At 39.1% G+C, this 21,776-nt stretch overlaps 3 protein-coding genes and 1 long non-coding RNA gene across 25 annotated transcripts; 2 read left to right on the plus strand and 2 right to left on the minus strand.

The window, feature by feature from the left end:
* Positions 1-60: 60 nt before the first annotated feature.
* LOC6727056 (protein SHQ1 homolog) lies at positions 61-3,131 on the minus strand. The gene is made up of 3 exons (XM_002102417.4): positions 2,747-3,131; positions 2,260-2,656; positions 61-2,203 (listed from the first exon to the last, which is right to left on the minus strand). The coding sequence occupies exons 1-3, from the start codon at positions 3,010-3,012 to the stop codon at positions 1,052-1,054; spliced, it is 1,815 nt and encodes a 604-aa protein (XP_002102453.1). The 5' UTR covers positions 3,013-3,131; the 3' UTR covers positions 61-1,051.
* Positions 3,132-3,397: 266 nt separating this feature from the next.
* LOC6727057 (phosphatidylinositol-binding clathrin assembly protein LAP) lies at positions 3,398-16,149 on the plus strand. Of its 22 annotated transcripts, none has more exons than XM_016176253.3 (16): positions 3,398-4,000; positions 6,600-6,742; positions 7,190-7,265; positions 7,601-7,633; positions 7,858-7,960; positions 8,026-8,147; positions 8,210-8,403; positions 8,463-8,599; positions 8,937-9,099; positions 9,166-9,457; positions 10,046-10,141; positions 10,653-10,910; positions 12,072-12,354; positions 12,759-12,858; positions 14,024-14,113; positions 14,758-16,149. In XM_016176253.3, exons 1-16 carry the CDS (start codon positions 3,865-3,867, stop codon positions 14,938-14,940), a joined length of 2,409 nt encoding a protein of 802 aa, XP_016033557.1. In that variant the 5' UTR covers positions 3,398-3,864; the 3' UTR covers positions 14,941-16,149. The 22 variants fall into 22 exon arrangements, with proteins under 22 accessions (XP_016033557.1, XP_016033551.1, XP_016033548.1 ...); XM_016176252.3 differs by having other exon boundaries at positions 3,399-4,000; positions 12,150-12,354; XM_016176250.3 differs by having other exon boundaries at positions 3,399-4,000; positions 9,166-9,415.
* On the minus strand, positions 3,470-5,084 carry LOC120284937. The gene is made up of 2 exons (XR_005544157.2): positions 4,537-5,084; positions 3,470-4,476 (listed from the first exon to the last, which is right to left on the minus strand). It is a non-coding gene; the product is annotated as an uncharacterized LOC120284937 (long non-coding RNA).
* A 1,249-nt stretch (positions 16,150-17,398) lies between the features above and the next one.
* LOC6727058 lies at positions 17,399-19,855 on the plus strand. Its single transcript, XM_002102419.4, has 7 exons — positions 17,399-17,759; positions 17,821-18,128; positions 18,202-18,761; positions 18,824-18,970; positions 19,029-19,139; positions 19,197-19,354; positions 19,412-19,855. Exons 1-7 carry the CDS (start codon positions 17,540-17,542, stop codon positions 19,699-19,701), a joined length of 1,794 nt encoding a protein of 597 aa, XP_002102455.1. The 5' UTR covers positions 17,399-17,539; the 3' UTR covers positions 19,702-19,855.
* Positions 19,856-21,776: the final 1,921 nt, after the last annotated feature.

Consider the following 21,776-nt stretch of genomic DNA (forward strand, 5'->3'; position numbering starts at 1 on the left):
TGTAGCTTTACACTTATCGTAATTAAAGGGCGCATCAGCATCAACAGAAACCGCAGCACCAGCAATTCGATGCGTTCTTCAATTAACAGTCCATAAATATTTAAATTAGCTTTTAAAACGTACATGGATATGCATATGTATGTGAGTATGGATAAATAAAGAAAAGATAATAAAACCCAAGCAAATGTATTTTTTTATCGCCTTGAACTATCAAAATTGTGTTGAAGATACAAAGTATCTTATCTTCTGATTCAAGCGTACTTAAAGTAACAGCATTTCAAATACTGATTAAATATTTGTAAGTAATGAAAAATAACTTCTACTTCAAAAAGCTTACCTATTTGTCAGTTTTCTTTTTAAACGACAGCTTCGTTGATACGAACAGTAAAAAAGTAAATGACTAACGTCGCGTTTTTTAAAAAATATGTATTATCCATTTTATTAGTATTCTCGTTCATACTTCATTTCTTTCTTTTTAAAAGACACTCATACAACATTAACATGTAAATCCTTAATGACTTTTGCCCACAGTGTAGATTAAGTTTGGAGGTTGTTTTCCATTTCCATTTTATTTTATTCATATTTTGTTTTCTTTGCTTGCAGCACCAACAATATCGATAGATGTATATACAAATGCACAACTAGATTTCGCTTTTCAGAATTCAAAATTCAAATGTTTCGTACTCTAATGCCATACTAAATGCTAAAGTTCTGATTTACTTGTATGTGTAATTATAATCGAAGTAATTGTAGAGCAAAGGGGAAAAAATATTCAAATATCTTTTCGCATTTGGCGTGAACAAATCTTTGAGTTTGCTTTTCGTTAAATTATTGTACAATTAAGATTTAAGAAGTTCTTATTTTTGGGTGTTTTTTTGTGTAAACTTACATCATTTACTTGGCTTGGTTTTTAGTTTCGTATTTTACTTTGTTTTAATTTTAAAAGTAATCACTGTTTAGCCTCCGTTCTTTGACATTAAGTTGGTTGTGTTGCTTGTTTGTTTTGGGCAAGGCAGGAGCAGGACTTGCCGGACTCGACATAAGTGGCAATTTATTTGGTGCTGGCTGCTGTCTCACTGTTGCTGCACTGCTCGATGACGCTGTTTCCCTCCGCCTCGCTGCTGGTGGTTGTGGAAGAACTGCTGTCGTCTTCATCCTCATCCTCATCCCCATCCTCGTCATCATCTCCATCATCATCGTCATCTTCGTCCTCCTCGTCATCCTCATATACAATTTCGTTCTCTATCAGTCGCATGTCCATGTCCATGCTGTAGAAGGAGTCGGTTACGACGCTGTCATCATCAGTGGTAGTCTCGTCCTCCTGTCCAGAAGTATCGTTATCAAGGTCCAGTTCATCATCGCCATGGCCATGCTGCTGCTGCGGCGAGGAACCCTGGCTTCCCGCATCGATGCGCATCTCCTGCATCAGCTCCTTGATCAGCTCAGTCTCAATCTCGGTCACTCCCAGGCCCAAGTGTTGCTTGTTTACGTCCATCAGCACGTTCTTAAGGTTGCGGGCAAGGAGGCGCATGTGCTCATCACTGCAGGCGCTCGGACTGGTCACATATCGAATATAGTCCTCCAAATAGTAGTTGTTGAAGCTATCGCGACTGGGATCACTGCTGGCGAACTGCTGGTGCGTTAGCAGCAGCTGGTTAATTAACCAGTTGCGACCGCCCTTTAAAACTTCTATGGCATCCCGTACACATTGGCGGCCCAACTCGAAGTTGCGGTACAGCGGGTAGGTGATCATTCGACGCAGGAAGGCAACCAGTACGTCCCGATAGTTGTCGAATTGCTCAAAGTAGCAGTAAAGCGGGCACAGTATGCTTCGCGTCCAGCCCGATTCACACGTCGGCTCATTGTTCGTCGTCCGCACATCATAGCATATGGCTAACAGAATGCTTATGAGCCCGCAATCGATCTCGTTTTGCCGAAAAACGTCGCACGGCTGCTGCTCCCGTGTCTGCATTCGGCTGATGTTGTGCAGCAGATGCGCTTGTTCCTGGGTCATGGAAGTCTCGTAGATTTTCGGTTTGTAGCGTAAAGGATTCTGGTGACCGGACGGAACCTGTAGCTCCACAAAATTTATTTTGTACTGCTCGCGCGAAAAGCGCTTCATCTCATCGACCACGCGCTCTTGTCGCCTTTGGATGGGGCTCATGCGATGTGGCTCCGACACGCGGCACGTGGCTCTGTCCATCTGGGAAAACATCCGTGTTTAGTGTGCGAAAGAGCAGCTAAACCAATTGAACTCACCTCACTCAGGCGCAGCGGTCCGCTGTACTCGCTGGCATAGCCGTATCCAAAATTGTTGGTCAGCTTGTAGGTGCGCTCGTGGTCGTCGAGCTGCAATTGGCACTGATCGGTGATTCGTTTGAGTTTCCATTCCTGGACTTGATGCTGCTTGTTCGGCAAATTGGCACTCAGCGTGGGTAGGTGCAGGAATGCGGCGATGTACTCTTTGCGCCCACTCCACTGCTTGGCTGCATCCCCCGTACCACCGCCTCCGCCTCTTTCTCCGCCGGGTCCTTCCTGGGCACCCGCTGTTACGGGCAGGCAGCGCAGGCAAATTTGGTAGTGATTCTCTGTCGTGTTGAACTTTATCAACAGCGTCTTCAGCTCTCGCAAGTCAAAGGTGCGACGGCTGTGGAATCTGTCCGAAAAGGGAAATAAAAGTACGTAATGATATCTGAAATTTCGCCACTGTGGGCACGCCATTGCTGGATTGCCGGATGTGACTCACTTGTACAGCTTAACATCTGCGTAGAAATAAAGATCGTGCGCGTCAACGAATATATCGCAGTTTCTTATGCGATCCACATGCAACGCCTCCGCTTCTGCCACCTCCGACCCCGCTCCCTGACCAGACTGCTCACCAGCGGAAGAAGAAGCAGCAGCAGCTGCTGCTGGCTGGGGCAACTTTGAGGACTGATTCAGGACAGGCGGGCGGGGTATGATCAGCGTGCACGAGTTCTCCAAATAACTGTGTGCAATCTGTCCATTCAACATCTTACAATTTTATTACGAGACTGTTGATTGTGCTAACTACTGTTTTTTAGTATAATTTTATTTATTTTAATGACCAGTATGACCGCCTGCTCGAAACAAAAAATTCCTGTTGACATCTCCATAGCCTACGTTACGTTTGGCTACACTTCCGACAAATCTAGCTACTTTTTAAGTGCAGTTGGGGAATTTTAATGGGCCAAGTTATGAAAATAAAATAAATTTTTATCTTAATATTTTAAATTTTTTTTAATATCAATATTTTCGAAGAGCTAAATCATTATTTTTCATTTTCAGAACGTATGTAGGAACAAATCGTAACAGCGAACTTCAGCTATTTCGTATTCGCTTACGTTATGGCAATCGATAACTTCCCACCTTATGCCGTAAACTCAAGTCGATAGCACGCGTTAGCTCCACTTTGCGGACGCTTTAGCACATTGCTCATACACTCGCTTCGTTTGCCAGTCGCCATTATCGATTTGTGGCAGAGGAAAAATAGAGAATTAAAAAATCGCGTTTCAGCGTTAGGCACCGGTTAGAGAGCGCATAAATCGCGGTGATAAATTGTGTAGTGATTGTGACGTAGGAACCACTAAATCTTTACCGTTTGTTTAATCGTGAGGCTCGCATAGCAGAGTTTTCCCGTTCGAAATATTCTCAATCAATCAATACCTCTCTGTCTCTCGCTCGCCCCATACGCGTGTGTGTGTCTCTCTCTCCCTCTCTCTGTATCTGCTTGCGAGTGTGTGTGTGTGTGTCGGTGTGGTCAGCTCCTTAGGTGCATAATTAAATTAATCAAGTAAATAAAAGCCAGCGAGCGGGAGCAGGAACAACAACAGCAACAGCTTCATCATGACCATGGCAGGGCAAACGATCAACGACAGGCTGCTGGCCGCCCGTCACAGCCTTGCGGGCCAAGGACTCGCCAAGTCCGTTTGCAAGGCCACCACGGAGGAATGCATTGGCCCGAAGAAGAAGCACTTGGACTGTGAGTGGCCCTGTCTATCTCTTTCCCTTGCCCACTCCCTCGGTCTCACATTGCGTAAATCTCCGTTACATTTCCTTGTTATCACACAGAGAGAAAAGAGGCACAGCCTTGTGCTACCTCTGAAAATGTACCCATCCAACACAAAAATATTATTGTTATCTTGTTACGCCTTAAAATCCATTTATTTTAATTTACAAACACTATTAGCAATAAAATCTGTTTAGAAATTAACTCAATATTCATCTAGCGATGATGGTGATAAAACTATGTGGAATGAATAATATACTAGAGTAAGGAGTGCAAAGAAAATAAAAAAATTTAAATGTAGCTTAATTATAAAAAAACATTGCCACAGTTAGTACCCGCTGCAAAAGTAATTCAGCAACAACATTCAGATGCAACCAGTTCGAGTCTCTTGTCTTCCTCACTCCATCTTCACGTGCCTTTTGTTTTTGTGCGATAAATCACAAAGTTTTCTGAAAACGAAACCACTGATTACGGTCCACAAAGTCCCACAAACATATACCACCACCCACAATTGCATCTGTGGCTCAGCTGCTGGTGTTTGTGGACTCCGTACGTCATTGATTGCACTCCCCTCTCTTTCTACCAACACACACACTCTCTCTCTCTAATGTTACGTCACTTTCCCACGGGTGCACGTGTGTTTGTAGGGGCTTTGAATGGCTTAAAACGCCTACGAAAGCAGGGATTGTTTTTGTCGCGGTGTCATTGCTTGTTAAATTTATGCACGAGTCTTCCCTAATTTTCTGGATTTGCTTACACGTTTGAATTTTGCAAATACTTCTAAAGAGCACCATATCTTAACGACATTCCCGTTGGAATCTGGTTTTTTGGCTAGTTTAGCTCGCATTCTGACCCCCTTTTATTTAGCTTGTTGGCAAAACTTTTTTCAGATGACTCATCAGATATGGCTACGAGTAAATGGGAATAAAAGAGGGCAATATTGTGGGGCGTTACTTGCCACATAAACATTGTATTGCAGTTGCCGCAGACCAACTTCCAATATAACCCAAATTTGGCCACATATGCTGTTTATTCAAGTTGATTACTTTATCTAAAACGTTGAATTGACTTACCAAAAGTCTAAATAAATTAAACACGAGTTAAGAGTAAATCCGTACATTTTACAAGCCTTTAGCAGGTAGCATGAAACGTATTTCTTTTACCTATTTTCTATATTTTCTTTGTTTAACAACTTTTGTCGTATGATAAAACCAGTTGTGTGTTCACGGAAACAACAACACTTAATGAGTTCTAAACCGATTCGAAAGATCCCAGAATATTTAATACAGCTACACAAGTGGGCAATAATTATTAAAATTAAGTATCAATGGGCTGCCCTTTTCCAGTACAGTGGGCACTCGTTACCCGACCAATTTATTTATTTATTTATTTGAGAGCATAAGCATATGGACTGAAACCAGCGATAACTACGCTACAGAAGTCGCCATCAGCTTTTGATATCCAACCACTGTAAATATTTTCGAAATATATGTGAATCAGTGAATATTTCGAAAAGGGGCGGATACGAATTTTAACTAAATAACTCATTCGAAATGGCTTAACTACTCAGCGATTTCAACGTCTTGTCATAAGGGGACATACCCAGGCCACTGTGCTCGTTAAGAAACTCACAAAGTTTCGTTTACAAGGGCCAATCAATTTTCCACATTTACTGTTTATTGAAATTTGTTCTTATTTATGTATGAATGAATCACTGGCCTGCCGCCCGCCAGCTTTTCCAAACAAAATGAAGCAAAAGGCCGGCGAACATCTGCTCTGACATTTGCAATGTGCAACGCCCCTCGAATCCCATGCAATTATTCTGCTCGGCGGCAAACACTTTCCAACCGAAATGGGGAATTGATTCGACTGGCAACGCATGATAGTAGACACAATGGGATTCAGCGCTTATCATCGACACTTTTCCGTCAGCATTTAGCTTGAATGGCGGCTGCAAGCTGAAAGCGCCGATGATAAGCCAACAACGACTAAGAGTCGGGACCGATAATGGGACGCAAAAAACAAGATGATTAAATTTATGGGTGGTTCGGTCTTGCAGCTCACAAGCGAACACAATAATAATAATAATAATCTTTACAGAAACATTGTTGGTTTCTAAAACAGATAAATTGACTATTTATGTTTTATGTAGCTTCTCAAGCATGTAAACATTTGTTGTTTTGCTTATAAGAAAGGAATTTTTGTAAAAAATATACACTGTTGATTAAATCTAGTAGATAGTAACTAATAGTTGTCGGTGGTAATATCGAATTTGTGATTGATTTTTCCAAGAAATGTTTGGAAAATTAAATATCAAATCAAAATTAATCGCAACCAAAAGTAAAGCTGAGTTGGACGTAAAAAATTAAGGAAAAAAGCAAATGGTTCAAAAATCGAAAATTACAAAAACTCTTTATTAATTATTTAGTAATGGATGTGCGATGAGAAACTTATATAAAGCATTGTTTGTTTAAAAAATGAATTAAAATTTTTTTAAAATAAATTTAAAATATTAAATTATCTTGCTGTTGCTTTTTATTAATACAAGGTGCACACCTTTATTTAATTGCAGATTTGGTGCACTGCACAAACGAGCCGAATGTGTCGATACCTCATCTGGCCAATTTACTTATCGAGCGTTCACAGAATGCCAACTGGGTCGTCGTCTACAAGTCGCTGATAACCACACATCATCTGATGGCATATGGCAATGAGGTTTGTATTTGTGCATTTATCGGTATCTAGTGTTTGTGCGAAGCTTAGGGGCGTATTACAAATAGGTTTTTACTTTCATTTAAGCGTTCGAAATGAGGTAATCTACTTTGTTTGATTTGATATACAGATGAACAGGTCACGTACATCATGAGATTCTTATTATTTGCCTTCTTTTAGCTTTAATGGTAACTAATTACTGGAGAATTGGTATTTTTTTGATGACCTCTGACTAAGCTTATCGTCATTTACTTTCAGTTTCTATTCGTTTTATTTCTTGGTTATTTATTTGGTCACACAGATAGTGGTCTTCAATGAAAAATAAATAAATAAATAAATGTTGAATTTTCAACATATCAACTTTAATAGATCCCTCCATTTTATTTGCAATTTATAACTATCTAAATAATATTTAACAGCATTCTTATTGTTTTTCCAAAATCTTTTCAGCGATTTATGCAATATCTTGCCTCTAGCAATTCTACATTCAATCTCAGCTCCTTTCTGGACAAAGGAACTGTACAAGGTATAACGAAGCCACCCTCTTAAACTCCCAAATTCTTGTTTCAAACGCATTGACTATATTCAATTTACCTATTTCAAATTATTAACTAATACCTACATTTTGATCATTCCTCTTTCATTCTCTCTTTCAACTCATGCGAATGCTGCGCGAACGTTTGGCTTGATCATTTGTACTTTTATTTAATTAACAACAATTTCTAAACCAAAAATATTAATACCGAAATACGCTGCTTACTGACCTACATACCGCACACTACATGCTGGCTAACAACAACTGAAAAATGCAATTATCCAAACTAAATATTCAAAATCAAACAATATGAACCTTATATACAGATGGTGGCATGGGCGTTCCTGGTGGCAGAATGGGTGAGTATTATACAGAAGCTATTAGCAATTGGATACAACTTTCCTTATTTGGCTAGAGGCGTTGAATTCCTTACTGGTTGTTACTAAAATTTGTTTTACTTATGATTTAGAGCGAAATTAACTAACCAAAAGACCATTCTTCTTAAGTTTCGTGTTTGGCATTGCCCAAAATTTGTGTGACCTATATTGTTGGAGACCTATACTATAATTTGCCAAATCAACAGGTTACGATATGTCTCCCTTTATTCGGCGCTACGCCAAGTATTTGAATGAGAAATCGCTCTCCTATCGAGCCATGGCCTTTGACTTTTGCAAAGTCAAACGGGGGTAAGTAACGCCAGCTCACATTTAATTGTCATCTGATTGATTTGTTTCGCAATCTATCATTTTAGCAAAGAGGAAGGCTCGCTACGCAGCATGAACGCGGAAAAACTTCTAAAGACTTTGCCAGTTTTGCAGGCACAATTGGATGCACTTTTGGAGTTCGACTGCCAATCTAACGACTTGTCCAATGGTATGTACCATATATATTTCCAAATTAAATTGTAAAATTATAACGATTTTAATATTTTTCAGGCGTCATCAACATGAGCTTTATGCTCTTGTTCCGCGATCTCATACGATTGTTTGCTTGCTACAATGATGGCATCATAAATTTGCTTGAAAAATATTTCGATATGAACAAGAAACATGCCCGCGATGCGTTGGATCTTTACAAAAAGTTCTTAGTGCGCATGGATCGTGTTGGAGAGTTCTTAAAAGTGGCTGAGGTAAGAGTTATCATATATATTATCATTTCATTTTCATTTGCCTTATTCTCGGCTTCCAGAATGTGGGCATAGACAAGGGTGACATACCCGATTTGACCAAGGCGCCCAGTTCGTTGTTAGATGCTTTGGAGCAGCACTTGGCCACGCTTGAGGGTCGAAAAGTATCCGCTGCTAATACTCCTACACAGTCATCGAGGTTTGTTGATCTATTTATAGATATTTATTGATCTATAATAATTATATTATTTGTTAAATGCTAACATAATTTAATCATTGGTTTCCTACAAACAACCACTTGTAATTTTTACATATTATACAAATTTTATAATGCAACATAAAATAATAAGAGAAATTATGTAAAATTTGGCAAGGAATAATGGATAGTTCACAAATTATTTTAGTTCTTATTGTATAAAGATGTAATGTATCAATGTATTATTTGCGATATATTTTTGACATTATTTTCTTTTGTTTTTCTATGATTTTCCTTGGTTATTACGTTGCACCTGATTTTGATGGCTGGGAAACATTAGTAATCAGCGTAATGTAAAATCCGCTGTATCTGCCCTGTCTTCCACCAGCTCGGCATTTGGTACTGCAGCTGCGTCCAGCAAATTTGATACCACCAACGGCATTGACGAGCAACTTAAGGCCCAGGTATTGGCCGAAGAGGAGGCCGCTATGAACCAGTACAAGGTGAGTTCATTGTGAGCATTATCTGTATAAGTCACAAACTAATTGATCTATTTATCTGCCTGTTAGTCCAAGGTGTCGTCGCCCACTAGCAGCGGTGCTGCTGGCGCTAGCGCTGCACTAACAAATCCATTTCTATCGTCGCCGCCAGCCGCGCAGGCTGGCCAGCCGATAGTTGATCTGTTCGGTGCCGCGTCGGCGCAGCCCGCTGCTGCTGCAGCAGCCACCAAGGCCTCCGACGATCTGCTGCAGTTGGGCAATCCTTTCGCGGACATGTTTGACGCCAGCGGCGGCGGAGCAGCTGCTGCAGGAGCCACAGGTGCTGCACTCAATGCCAATAATTTGTGGATGCATAATAATGGTAGCATGTTATAATTTTCTTATTATTTCGTCCTAAGTTCTTGTTTAGCGATTACGATATGAGTTACATTTATTTTGTGCTGTACATAGGTAACAGTCGTTGTGTAAGTGTAGTGATCTTACGTATTTATGTTGTCGTACTCTAAAAATCAGAGCAATGAGGAGCGCACTTTTTAGGCGCTCTAGCCGCCCCTCACCCTTTGTCTGTCTTCCTATCACTTCAGCTTAGACGTCTGTTTGCACAAGTTTTCATGCATCATTATCCATAATTGAAATCATAATGGTATATTTTGTATCGATTTAATTATTTACCATAATTCTTTTTGTAAGTTTTGATTTTTTTTAAATTCTTGTCTAATGTATTGTTACTCTTCATTTTTTCATCACTGTTTTTTTCCAACCTGAAACTGTAATGACAACATCTTCAACAACGATACCGAAAACAACTCCTCGGTTACGAAAACCAAACCAATCGCAAATCTTCCAAAACACGCCAACGACCATCGCCCACTGTCCACCGCCCACACTACACCCAACTAAACTGAGACAAAACCACCAACAAATTTCAAAATAAAACAAACAAAAATAGGTTTCAATGGCGCATCAGTTTCCTCCGCTGCTGCTACAAATGCATTCGTTTCCGATAGTAATTTCTCATCCGTGTTTGGTAATACGGAACCGGCAGGTAAGTCACTCAATAGTCTACAGTCTTCATTCATTCCTAACTGCAAGCTACAATCTAAGCCTAAGAATACATATTTGAATACTTAATATGCAGTCACTAACAAAATGCTTATGATTTACTAACTATTCCAAATTGAGTGAAAATCGGAGTGGTTCGTTTAATTTTACTAATTGGTAAAGGCAATAACAATGCTAGTAATATCATCCAACCTTGGTGTGTTTGAATTATACTGAAATAAATGTAGCATGTAATTTAATATGCCTGATTGATTATCACTTTTTAAACATTTTAAACAAATAGTTTAGAAAATTATTTGTTGCGATATATAGGTTTTTGAATTTCTAAAACCGGAACAGAAATATGCGTGATGATGTTAGAAACCTTATTCCGTACCTGTAATCCTCAATGCTAGTTTTTGAATCATATTCGGACTTTTATTAATTTCATTTTATTTTTTAATGTGTTTATTTTAATCGTTATCCTCTGAATGTTTGCGTTAAATTTTACACAGCTTCGACGTCGTTGCCAAATCCATTTTTCGATGATATGTCGTTGCCCCAAGTCCCACTCGCTGCTGAATCTGTTGCTGCGCCCTTTGGCAACAATATCAATTTCATGGATCAGCAGCTGCAGCAACAACAGCAAGCGGCTTTATATGTGCAACAGCAGCAGCAACAGCAGTTGCAACTTCAGCAGCAGCAGCAGCAACACCGGCCGCAACAGCAAGCGATATTGCCACCTTCCATGTCAGCAGCTCAGTTTCCACCAGGTGAAGATTAGCAGCTCCTCGCCGCAAAACGAATACGAAAACAAACCCATTAAACACACGCATATGTTCCTCCGCGTGCTTTGTTTTTGTACAAAGCTTGATCCATCAGTGGCTTGTAGTGCTGCAGCGTACACTGACTTTTCTATCTCAGCATCCAAGATCTCCCAGTGATCGCCCAGTGCCACAGATGCTCATCCACACCAAACAGAACACGCTTTTCCCTCTGTTGTCTGCTCGTGTTTTGTAGCTATTTTATAAAGTTGAACTGTCTGCAATCGAATATAAACTCGTCTCGTAATTGACAAGAAAGCTGCGTTGTTGTCTAATTAGTTATAATTTATTTTTTGGAAAAAGTATTTAATGTGTGTTTCATGTGATAACTGTGTGATAACTATTCTTTTGATTTACGCTTAACTAAAAAAAATTTGAATTCAGGTGAACTAAAAATTGTCAGATTCTCTATTTGCTATTTGACTCTGAACTTTTCACATAACTATCAGGACGTATTTACTATTATATAATGCTTAAATAACACTAAACAAAACGCAAATATTTCATTAACAAAAAACTATTCTGCTTTGGTAGCTTTTGTAAATAATCTTACGTCTGTCATGTGTTTGTAAATAACAACCTATTATTAATCCTACATATTTCAAAAATCATTAGAGATCTATAAATCCCAAATCTTTATATATACAATGCAATTTCATGTTATTTATTTTGTAAATCTTATTTTTTCTCTTTTTCTCTCTCTTATGTTCTTATGTACTGAACGTAAAAATCAAATCAAAATATCAAAACTAAAAACAAATTCACATTGTATCATGTTAATGTTGGTGGCACAAATACATATTGAACACATAAAATCTCAACAAAACGCTAAAACATATTTGTGTGTTTTATGATTACGCTGGCAAAATGAAAAATCTTAAAAACGAATTAAAACCGAAATATCAAATATCTACGGCAATCGAACTCAACGCTAACTCGACAAACATCAAAACCAATCCTCTGGGCTCATCGGCTTCATTGTTTATGCATATCTACCATATATATATACCAATGTGTTTGTCTCTGTGTATAAATGTCTGCTAAAAACGGTGCATTGGCTATGGCTATCCCCAAACAACCATGTCGTCTGAATTGTAAAAACCTATCAAGGCTTCGATGCCTTGGGCGACGTCCTCAAGCCGGCCTCGGCCAGCAACAACAGCAATCAAATGAACGTTGTCGCCGCAGGTTACTCCAGCAATAGCAGTTCGATCCTAGCGTTACAACAGCAGCAGCACCAGCAGCAGCACCAGCAGCAACACCAGCAGCAACTGCACCAGCAGCAACAGCAGCAGCCACCGGCTGGCACTGGAAAGATAATAACCGGCGACTTGGATAGTTCACTAATGTCACTCGTTGATAACTTAAATATTAACAAAACGGCAAGTGCAAAGTGAGTAGATCGAGCCAGTAAACTGACGATTGTGTGTGCGTGCGTTCGAAAGCGAAGCCAAACCAAACCAGAATGTTGATCAGAATCCATGTTGTCACATCCCTTCCAGTTCATTCGCAGTAGATGGCTGAATCGTGTCGATTTCGATCGACTGGAGATCAATTTGATAAGCCATGTTCCACTTCCGAAGAAACACGATCCTTTGATGCTCCCTTACCATTGATCCAATACCATTCCGAACTGACCCTTCCATATTCATGTTCCATACGTGTACATAAAATCCATCCAAAAAATGGTTCGAAATCACGCAGTAATCTATTTAGATAAAACCACCCAAAATTCAAATGCCGTGTTCATTGACGTCGTCTATATATCATTACTCTCTTACCCCATTATTCTCATAGACCCGTGCAATGGAATTCACCTAAAAATACAGCGAAACCAGGTGCTAATTGGACACCCCAACCAATGGCGGCTACTACTGGTGCTGGCTATCGTCCAATGGTGAGTTTTGCCTACTCTAACTCTTCTGTCTACCGAACTCTACTCTACTCAAAAACAATGAATACCACTCGAAAGAATCTACGTTGCCTCGAATTTGTTCAAATTTAAGAAGTGACTAAAACAAAAGATTCGAATACACTAGAATTTGTGCCGAAGCAGAGACAAAAAATAATAAGAAATATAACAATGCCAGAGAAGAAAACAAACGACACATTTCTTTACTTATGTTAATGCATTGTTTTTTCCTATCATTTTCTAACAATTTTGTGTCACCCAACACTTTAGGCTACACTTCATGTAAAGTACACTATTTTACCTAATTTAATGTGAACTATATTATCAAAATTAATGTTTATTTACCAATTGCACAATCCGTATAAATTTACAACTTGAGCTACTTGGTTTCCTTGGTTCTCATTACATTTTTGATCTGTATGACCGTTTTTTAGCTTGCCTAAAATTGTCTTGATAAGATTTAAAGTAAATTATTATAATTAATATGTCTTCATCGTGACAATCCCCTTTCAATTTCTAAGTGTTTTTAAATTTTGTATATCATAATTGTAAATTGGATGACCAAAATCAAATCTCAAATCAAGTGTGCGGGTTGTAAGTTTGACTTTATTTTGTCCACACACATCCTTGGCCCTAGTTTCCACACACCCCACCGTAAACTGCAGAATCACAGCAAACAGCACTAGATCATAAGCACTAGGGCATCCTGGAGAGAAGGGCTACCACGGTGGGTTTTATGCCTCCACAAACACAAACACAAAACACGCAGGCCAAATACGACAAGACACATATTTCCATTTTATAGTTTTAATTTCTTTTATTTGAATTTTTAATTTGCATTTTAACGGAGTATATATAAACTATCAACTTCTTTCTTTTCTTTATTTTATGTTTGCTTTATATCTCAACTATCCCAACGCATACCGCAAAATCGAAATCGAAATCGAAAATCGTTAACCGAACCGAATCAAATTGAATCACAACTAAATATATATTGAATCCAATCAAACAAACAACAACAAACGAATCACGTATGACCACTCACGCTGCGCCTGTGCTAATGCTGTCTGTGTGTGTGTATGTGTGTTTGTGATATATCAATATATATTCTATCAATATGCCTATATATATACCAATATGCAATACGTAGGCACATGGCATGACCGTAAGTCCTGCGCCAATCACAATCAATCATCCGTATATACATGCTAGTTATCCTGTAATGCCAAATTATATGCAGGTAAGATGATGCCGAAACGAACGAAATGAAACATTACAAGAAACCATTACAATTACTCAAACAGAATGAAAGATTATAAATAAATATAATTTTGGTTTTGCCCTGAGTTGCCGTTTTCCTTAAATCAAGAAATTCTTTTATTTTTATTTCTTTCCATTTCGTTTAACAATCGAACTTCTATCATGTACAGCACTATAACGTATAAATGTGACCTATACGCCACGAACTTCCTTCTAACTTGCCAACAATTCCCACTTGGTGACCAGTAACAAGCGTTTTCCATGCCCCTCCTCTATGACCACAGTCTGAACTAAATTGCATTACTATCTTGCATTCGTATCTGTTAAATTATTATTTAAATCAACATATTTAAGTTTAGTAGACATTCAGTTTTTAATGGAGTTACTATTTCACTTGTCTGTAGAGCTCACCACCTTCCGTATGATTCCATGTAGCAACTGTTTGCCAAGCTCACGGCGGCCCCCCTCCTATTAAGCCCAAACGACTACTATTTTCCTGCCACTGATTTTGTAGCATTGCGTCTGTCATAGCAGTTAATAAGTATTCCCTCCTCCAGTGCATGAATTTCAATTGAACATACATTTTATATTCGCTTTTAACGCCTTTTTTAACGACTCTTGTAGGGAATGCCGGTGATGGGACAGCCAAGTATGATGGGGGGGCAGGCAGCAGCCCCTTTGACTGGGGTGCAACCGACGATGATGGCGGCGCCGCACAGTAATGCAACGGGCATCATGCAACCCATCCAGCCAACGCAGAATGGCAGCAATAAAGGCGTCCCACTCGACCCATTTGGTGCGTTATAAGCGGTCCAGAAGGAGCTCATACGTGCAACCCACTCTCACCACTCACTCACTCAGTCTAAGCGCTCTAACCTCATAGACGGAAAACATCAAACCACACTCACAGACACAAATGCGTAATGAAATATTAAATAAACCAATAGCTCTATATATTATATAAACGTGCAAGTGGAAATTAGGATCTTGAAACTGTTTACACGATGCTACAGAAAACATATATAAAGTTTATGGAAAAAGCAGCAGCAATAGCAAACACAAATGAAACGGAAGCAGATAAGAAAATTATATTATAATGTTGAACATTGAGCAAAACACGAAAAATGCTATATACATACATACATACATATATACATATATATATATATATATTTATATTATTACTATTTAAATGAAAACAAATAAGTTTGACTATTTATATGTATACACCAATTTATATACTATGCTAAAACGAATGAAGAGAAGGTAAAAGCGAAAACGAAACAATTTCCATCAGTAGCTAAAGGAAAGTAGCCTATGTGAAATATACCTATGAACTTTAAGATAAGTCTTTACAAAACCTGTAGTTGTGTCCTACGCCAATCACTAAAAACATACACGTTGAATTATCTAGTGGAACTATGTTAACTGTCTCAAAGCAGAAGATCGAACGAACATGAAACCGATTCAGAAATGATATTTTCAAACGCAGTCCAAGTGCTTGCACAGCTTAACGTAATCATTTGCAATATTTTAATCCGTCTATCAATGTTTTTCTGTTATTTTTGGTCATTTCTTGTGACTAAATACCTATTATACGTTTTAAAGTGTTATTAAGCAAGTTATGATTTGTTGAACGGCAAATAATTGTAAATGCATTCCAAACTAGCTTCAATTTTGTCCAAATTTAATTTGCGAAGGCGAAAACATTTGTAATTATTAAGTATTATTTAACAACAAATTCAAGCAACGCTGATGTAAAATGTGTTGATAATATGTTTAAATTCTAGAAAAAAACCGCAACGTTTATTTAATATGTGTTATACTTTAGTGCGTACGTTGTGTTAGAAATTTATTTAATTGCTTCTAGTATTCGATACAAAACTGACATCATATACGTGCATAGTTCATTTCAAGAATGTGTATATAAAGCATAAGACGTGTGTGTAGTAGTTTTCCTGCAACGCGGCAAGCTGAGCTATGTTTAAATAAAATTTATATGAATTATATAAAATATTTATTTTTTATTATTTTTTATTTTGCGCTGCACTGGAATTAATTGCCAAAATCAAACAAATTAATTGACTTCCAAATTTTTCATCAACTCCAACCCACCACCCCCTTCAGTGAGTAATTTTTGATGGTTCAAAGGTTTCTTCAACTATCTTCACATCCCAAATGCTTAAAATTCTGTCGCTTTATAACTCCCGTTAGTGGGAGTCGTCGGTCCGCCATGGCCATGAATTCTTCAAGATTATATAGCAGTAGCTATAAGCAACACCGTCAGCTTTTCGCTGATACCCTTCAAAATTAATCACATAAGCAGAAAAGTACGCTATATTTTTGCACCAGCCAAAATGCAATTTTATTGCTCACCAAAGTAGGCAACAATTTAGTGGAGAAATCAAATAAGAAGGTTGACCAGGACTTGCGGCTTTGGCATGTCCTTCTTTTGGAATAGGTGGGTCAACTCTCGTAGGCAAACAACAACGCAAATGCAATAATCGTTAGATGCAAACAATCATGTATGGAATTTTCATTAAAGCTAAAGCTAATGTAAACCTAAAGCCCCGAACTCGAATCAATGTACATTTAGCAAAATTATACACTCGAAAATTACAAAAAAATGTTTTATGACAATATATATACGCTGGTGTTTGAGCTAAACTATACTCATACTTAGGACTAACTAACTTAAAACTACACTTACTGTCTACACGACGCATGCGTTTAGAACTTGCAGAACTAAAATTATTAGAAAATTGCGACCACTTGAATATGATTGTAATGAATCGAAGTAAAGGGTCTATAGGCAGTGAGAAATATTTGGCCGACAATTTGCAGAGAAGCGTGCTTAGAGGGTTGGCTTACCAAATCGAATGTATCTTGTAGATAACCATCGATCGTGCAATGCAGAATATCTACAACTAAGAACTATTTATGTTTGAATCAAAGTGTTACTACGTTTCTATTAGTTTGTGTAATCTCTCTCAAAAAAAAAACCCCTATTACAAATGATTAAGAACGCATAGAAAATAAAAGACATTTTTGTCGCAATGAATTCTTACAATTCAATCCAATCTCATGGAAATGCAAACTACTCGAGTATGTAATATGCACACATTCTCATTAAATAGGAGTAAAGTATATTGTGTATTATTACAAATTATGTTGAAACAAACCCAACTCTAAAACAAAACAGAAATGAAATGTTAGTGCAAAATAAATGTGTAAAACAAAAACATATTTTGTTCGTTTTGTATTATTCTTTGGAGTCGGCGTCTATGATAGTGTCAAACATATAGTTTTCTTGAATTGATCACATCCACACGAGAATCGAAGGTGCAATTAGCTCCATCAAATCATCTTTTTAGCGAAGTCCCCCAAAGCTACTTAACCACTCAACATGCCGCCGTGTACTTTGCGCCAGAGAGGCATGGCCTATATTCCACGTCGGGACAAGAACCGGGAGAAGGATGTCCTGGCCCCCAAGCCCGTGCATCCGCGCTCCTTGAGATTTCATGGATTCTTTGGCATGTCGTACGTGCATCAGCATGTGATGGTTGATGAGCGATGGACCCCCAATTCCCTAACCGAGCAGTTCAAGGGAATGACCGACTTGTTGAGTAAGAAGTATCTTTCTGGCGTATATCTAGCTCTTTAAAGATACAAATACATATTGAACAGCGCGTCGTTTGGTGTTCAAGAACCATGAGTCGAAGGCCAATCGCCAGCGGTACTTTCGAGAGAACAAGCGCCTAAAGTTGCAATGCCGCGATGGTCGCACCAAATTGCAGAATATCCTGATCAATGACAATACCCATAAGATCCGCAACTTTCTCATCAACCATAAGCCGCTGCAGAGACTGTACCAGAAGATGCCAATTCACTTGGTCGTGGACAACATCAATCAGCGAACTTTTGTGATGAGAAAGGAGCGGGATCGTTTGGAATTTCGCTTGGATCAGTTGAAGCAGCATTACAAGGAACAGCTGGTTGGTATAATTAGAATATCATTTTTATTACTTGTTAATTTTTCTTTAATTGTATCTCTAAATCTTGTGATAGCTGCGTAGAGCACTTTTGCAGAATCGCATCAAGTACCAGAACGAATTTATTCTCGACGAGGAGCTCAAGTCACGAGTTTTTCTGAAGAAGATTGAAAATTCGAATGTGCGCCTGAAGGCGATCAAGACGATCAACAATACTTATAAAAAGATGATACAGGTGCTCGTTCATGACGAGATCTTCTATGAACCCATCTTGCGTTCCCTGAGCAGTGACATGGACGATCAATCTAACTTCATCAAACATATCCTCTTCCTGGGCATGCCGGCGATCGCGAAGTTCAAGGAGTTGAACGATGAGTTCCGAAACATGGAGGAGAAATCCCGGAAAAACCTGCAGCATAAATTGCAAATGCTGTCCGCTTTGAAGAAGCCGGCAGGTACATCGATTGCTAATTTCAACAAGCCCAAGGAGGCGGCTCCTACGACGAATCTGAAGCGATATGTTCGGGAAACTCAGAGCATGATGATTCTAAAACTGGAGCTAAAGGCTGTGGAAAAAACAATCAAGGAGGTGAAGTTTGTAACACTCTGTTCGCAGGCCAAGGAAATTTATCCACGGTGTGTATTTGTAGTGTATTGTTTTTGTATAAGAATGCCATGTATAACCATGTATATTCCAGAATGAAGAGCCAGGTGGACAACAATGATAAGCTGCATCGTATGATTGTCAATGACATGTTGGCTCATGAAATGCTGGAGACCAAGATGAAGTGCGCCAGTGTCTTGAAAGGGGTGCTGATCAACAATCTCTCAGAGGAAGAGATTAAGTAGGTAAAAAAAACTCGATCATTAACAATTTTCTAACCATTCTAACCTGGTTTTTAGTCGCTTGGAGCGCATTAAGGACCTAAAGAAAACGCTTCAAAATGACATCCAATTTGAACAAGATACTTTGCAACATCTTAAGAACAGAGCTGATGCCTATGTTTTGTTAAGGTAACTATATTGAGTTCTTATACAATAGGCCTAGTTATTTAATCATATTGATTTCAGAGTAAGCATTTGGAATCTTTTGGAGATCCTTCGTCACATTGATCGCCAGCCCAAATTGCTGCGTGCCCAGTATCCCAACTCGTACTTGAAGCTCCCGTTGCTTAAATTCGAAATGCTGAACATGAGGGCCGCTGCTCCAGAGATTTTCGAGGAGAATAGTTGAGCGACGTCCACAATTAAAAAGTATCCATTAATCTAACCCACTCTGCCCACAGTTGATAACATAATGCATATGGTGAAGCGTAAGATCTACAAGCTGATGAAGGCCTATGCAGTTGAGCTCAAACCGGCGACCATCAAGCGAAATGTCGAGGAATACCATGCCGACTTCCTGGCTAGCCTAGATATGTACGAGCCCGTGGACAATGAAGAGCAGGCTCCAAATGCTCCCGAGGATGACATCCTGCAGGAGAACAAGACCATGGCCAATGTACCCAACCGCAAACAAATCAAGGCCCAAAGTGCCAAGCTTGTGGAGGAGCTAGCCAAGCGGGATGAAATGTAAATGTTTTGTTAGGTATTCGAGTTGCAGCTGTTGCAGATAAAATTTGTAGTAACTTAAATTTTGCATGTTATAAAAAAAACAATTCGAATTGCCAACAATTGGTGGCTGCCAAAAAATAAAAAATCGTGAGCCTTGCATTGGCGAAATTCCAAAACTGAAGGCGCTGCTTCCCAGTAGTCAACTTCATATAATTGATCCATAATTGCAGCAAACGTTGCTTACTTTGCTGGGATCTATCTTGGATTGAACCAAGCTGGATTGCTTCAACTCTTGGCTTTTGTCGACGCCCTGCTCTTTCAGTGGAAATAATTCGGGGGAAGAATTATAGTTCCATTGCCTCATCTTATAATTTGGGAGTTTTCCCAGTTTGATTTGTGGGTTGTGCAAGGTGTGAATACTGTGGATAAACCTTCAGCTTTGAATGCAAACAGCCTTCTATAGATTAATCCGCATTCGTTGGGCATATTTCGGACGGTCTCTGAATGCATCAATAGAGCCATTAATCATTTCCTGGCCACTCCACAGCGATTTCCTGTCAAGTCTTTTTCCCAAAAAGGTCAGTGGTTGTCATAAAAGTTTACTCGCTCAGCAGTCCACCGAAATGATGTTGACTGGATGGATGGATGGGCTGGATGGATCGGTTATGGCCCGTCATTTTTCTGTCTTAGAGAGGAGCGCGCACGCTTCCATTCCGATCCGCGGTACACTTGCGGACTACCTTCCTATCTATCTGCACTGTTATATCTGCGTACACGATATCACGCCGACTTCGAGAAAATATATAAGCCTGGCGCACGGGAGCACGCGAGCCCATAAGCCGCCAAATGAGGTTATGCAAGTCTCACATTACTCGCGGGCCACCATGTTTATTCATATCCACACACTCGAACATATTCACGATGCGGTTATTGTCATTGTTCCCCCTACCGAAAAGCCAGACAAATTGGGTGTTGGAAGCGCTTGGGCCAAGCGAAGGTGATGGTGTTTCGGTGGCTGCCCTTAAGAGTTAATTTTGTGGTCAACTTTCGACCAATTTTCTGTAGTGTACAAATATTTTGAATAGTTGGTGCTTTGCGGTGAACTTGTTGTGCAAATAACGTAGCTAAAAAAAAGTTATAGATAAGTTATCTTACAATAGAGCATCACACAGATATTCTTTGCATTCGTAGTAGTTTTTTGTAGTATTTTTGGTCCAAATCAAATACACTTAAATAATTAAAAATATATCCATTAAAGGCCAATGCATAATCGACATAATAAATCACAGATTCACGGAAATACCCAGAGCCAAAATCAATTAATCCCATTGGGCGATGAGAATAATTATACTCAAGATCAATCAATTAGGTCAATTTGTTATGGGGGTTTCTTCTGGTCTGTCAATTAAAACAATCCTTTGCTCTTTGGAAGTTTATTACCATTAAAAGGTAGCTTTTAGCTTGAAATCTGGTCACTGTTTCACATGAACCACTCCAGAATCAGCTTCGTGATTGGGCCTAACAAATGGCTAATTTGAACGTAGTAAATCTTCAATTGGCCAGGCTCCTCGAACCCTTTCTCAAGTAGTCAAATCCTATTTAACCCGTCACTTTGCACTCTTGCCCCAAAACGACGACGTGGCTGTTCAGTTCCTGTAGTCATCGTTCAAACGGTAGCACGTTGCAACATTTCAAGAAGCCACAACCCACCGGCAGCCGCTCAGTTGTCCAATAATTATGAACCTTCTTGGCTGTTGGCGGCAGTTTGTGTTTGAAATTATTCGCATAGTAGTCCAGGCATCGTGGCACCAACAATTGGTAGTCAGTCAACTTAACGCGGTCTGCGAAACTAGCCAATTTCTGTTCGTTTCTGCCGGCTGAGTCGTGGCCAAAGTTTTTCTTTCCTTTTTCTTGCATTGTTCAATTTGTAAAACGAAGACGAACTGCTGGGAGGAGGAAGGAAATATATAAAGGAAAATGCCTGTGACGAAACGGTTTTACCCTAACTCATAAGAATTAGGGTATATTATGATTTGCCACTTAATTACGTTTTTAGAATTCATTGCACATCTTAAAAGATCGATAAATAATTTTTCA

The sequence above is a fragment of the Drosophila simulans genome, chromosome 3R (assembly GCF_016746395.2).
Source record: "Drosophila simulans strain w501 chromosome 3R, Prin_Dsim_3.1, whole genome shotgun sequence".
Classification (NCBI taxonomy): Eukaryota; Metazoa; Arthropoda; class Insecta; order Diptera; family Drosophilidae; genus Drosophila; species Drosophila simulans.

Coding starts and splice junctions, on each gene's coding strand:
- LOC6727057 (XM_016176253.3), top strand. CDS start 3,865: ATGACCATGGCAGGGCAAACGATCAACGACAGGCTGCTGGCCGCCCGT. Junction 7,634..7,857: donor CGTTCCTGGTGGCAGAATGG/GTGAGTATTATA, acceptor CCAAATCAACAG/GTTACGATATGTCTCCCTTT. Junction 10,911..12,071: donor AGCAGCTCAGTTTCCACCAG/GTGAAGATTAGC, acceptor AAACCTATCAAG/GCTTCGATGCCTTGGGCGAC.
- LOC6727056 (XM_002102417.4), bottom strand. CDS start 3,012: ATGTTGAATGGACAGATTGCACACAGTTATTTGGAGAACTCGTGCACG. Junction 2,657..2,746: donor GCAGATGTTAAGCTGTACAA/GTGAGTCACATC, acceptor CTTTTCGGACAG/ATTCCACAGCCGTCGCACCT. Junction 2,204..2,259: donor GACCGCTGCGCCTGAGTGAG/GTGAGTTCAATT, acceptor ATGTTTTCCCAG/ATGGACAGAGCCACGTGCCG.
- LOC6727058 (XM_002102419.4), top strand. CDS start 17,540: ATGCCGCCGTGTACTTTGCGCCAGAGAGGCATGGCCTATATTCCACGT. Junction 17,760..17,820: donor GGGAATGACCGACTTGTTGA/GTAAGAAGTATC, acceptor CATATTGAACAG/CGCGTCGTTTGGTGTTCAAG. Junction 18,129..18,201: donor AGCATTACAAGGAACAGCTG/GTTGGTATAATT, acceptor ATCTTGTGATAG/CTGCGTAGAGCACTTTTGCA.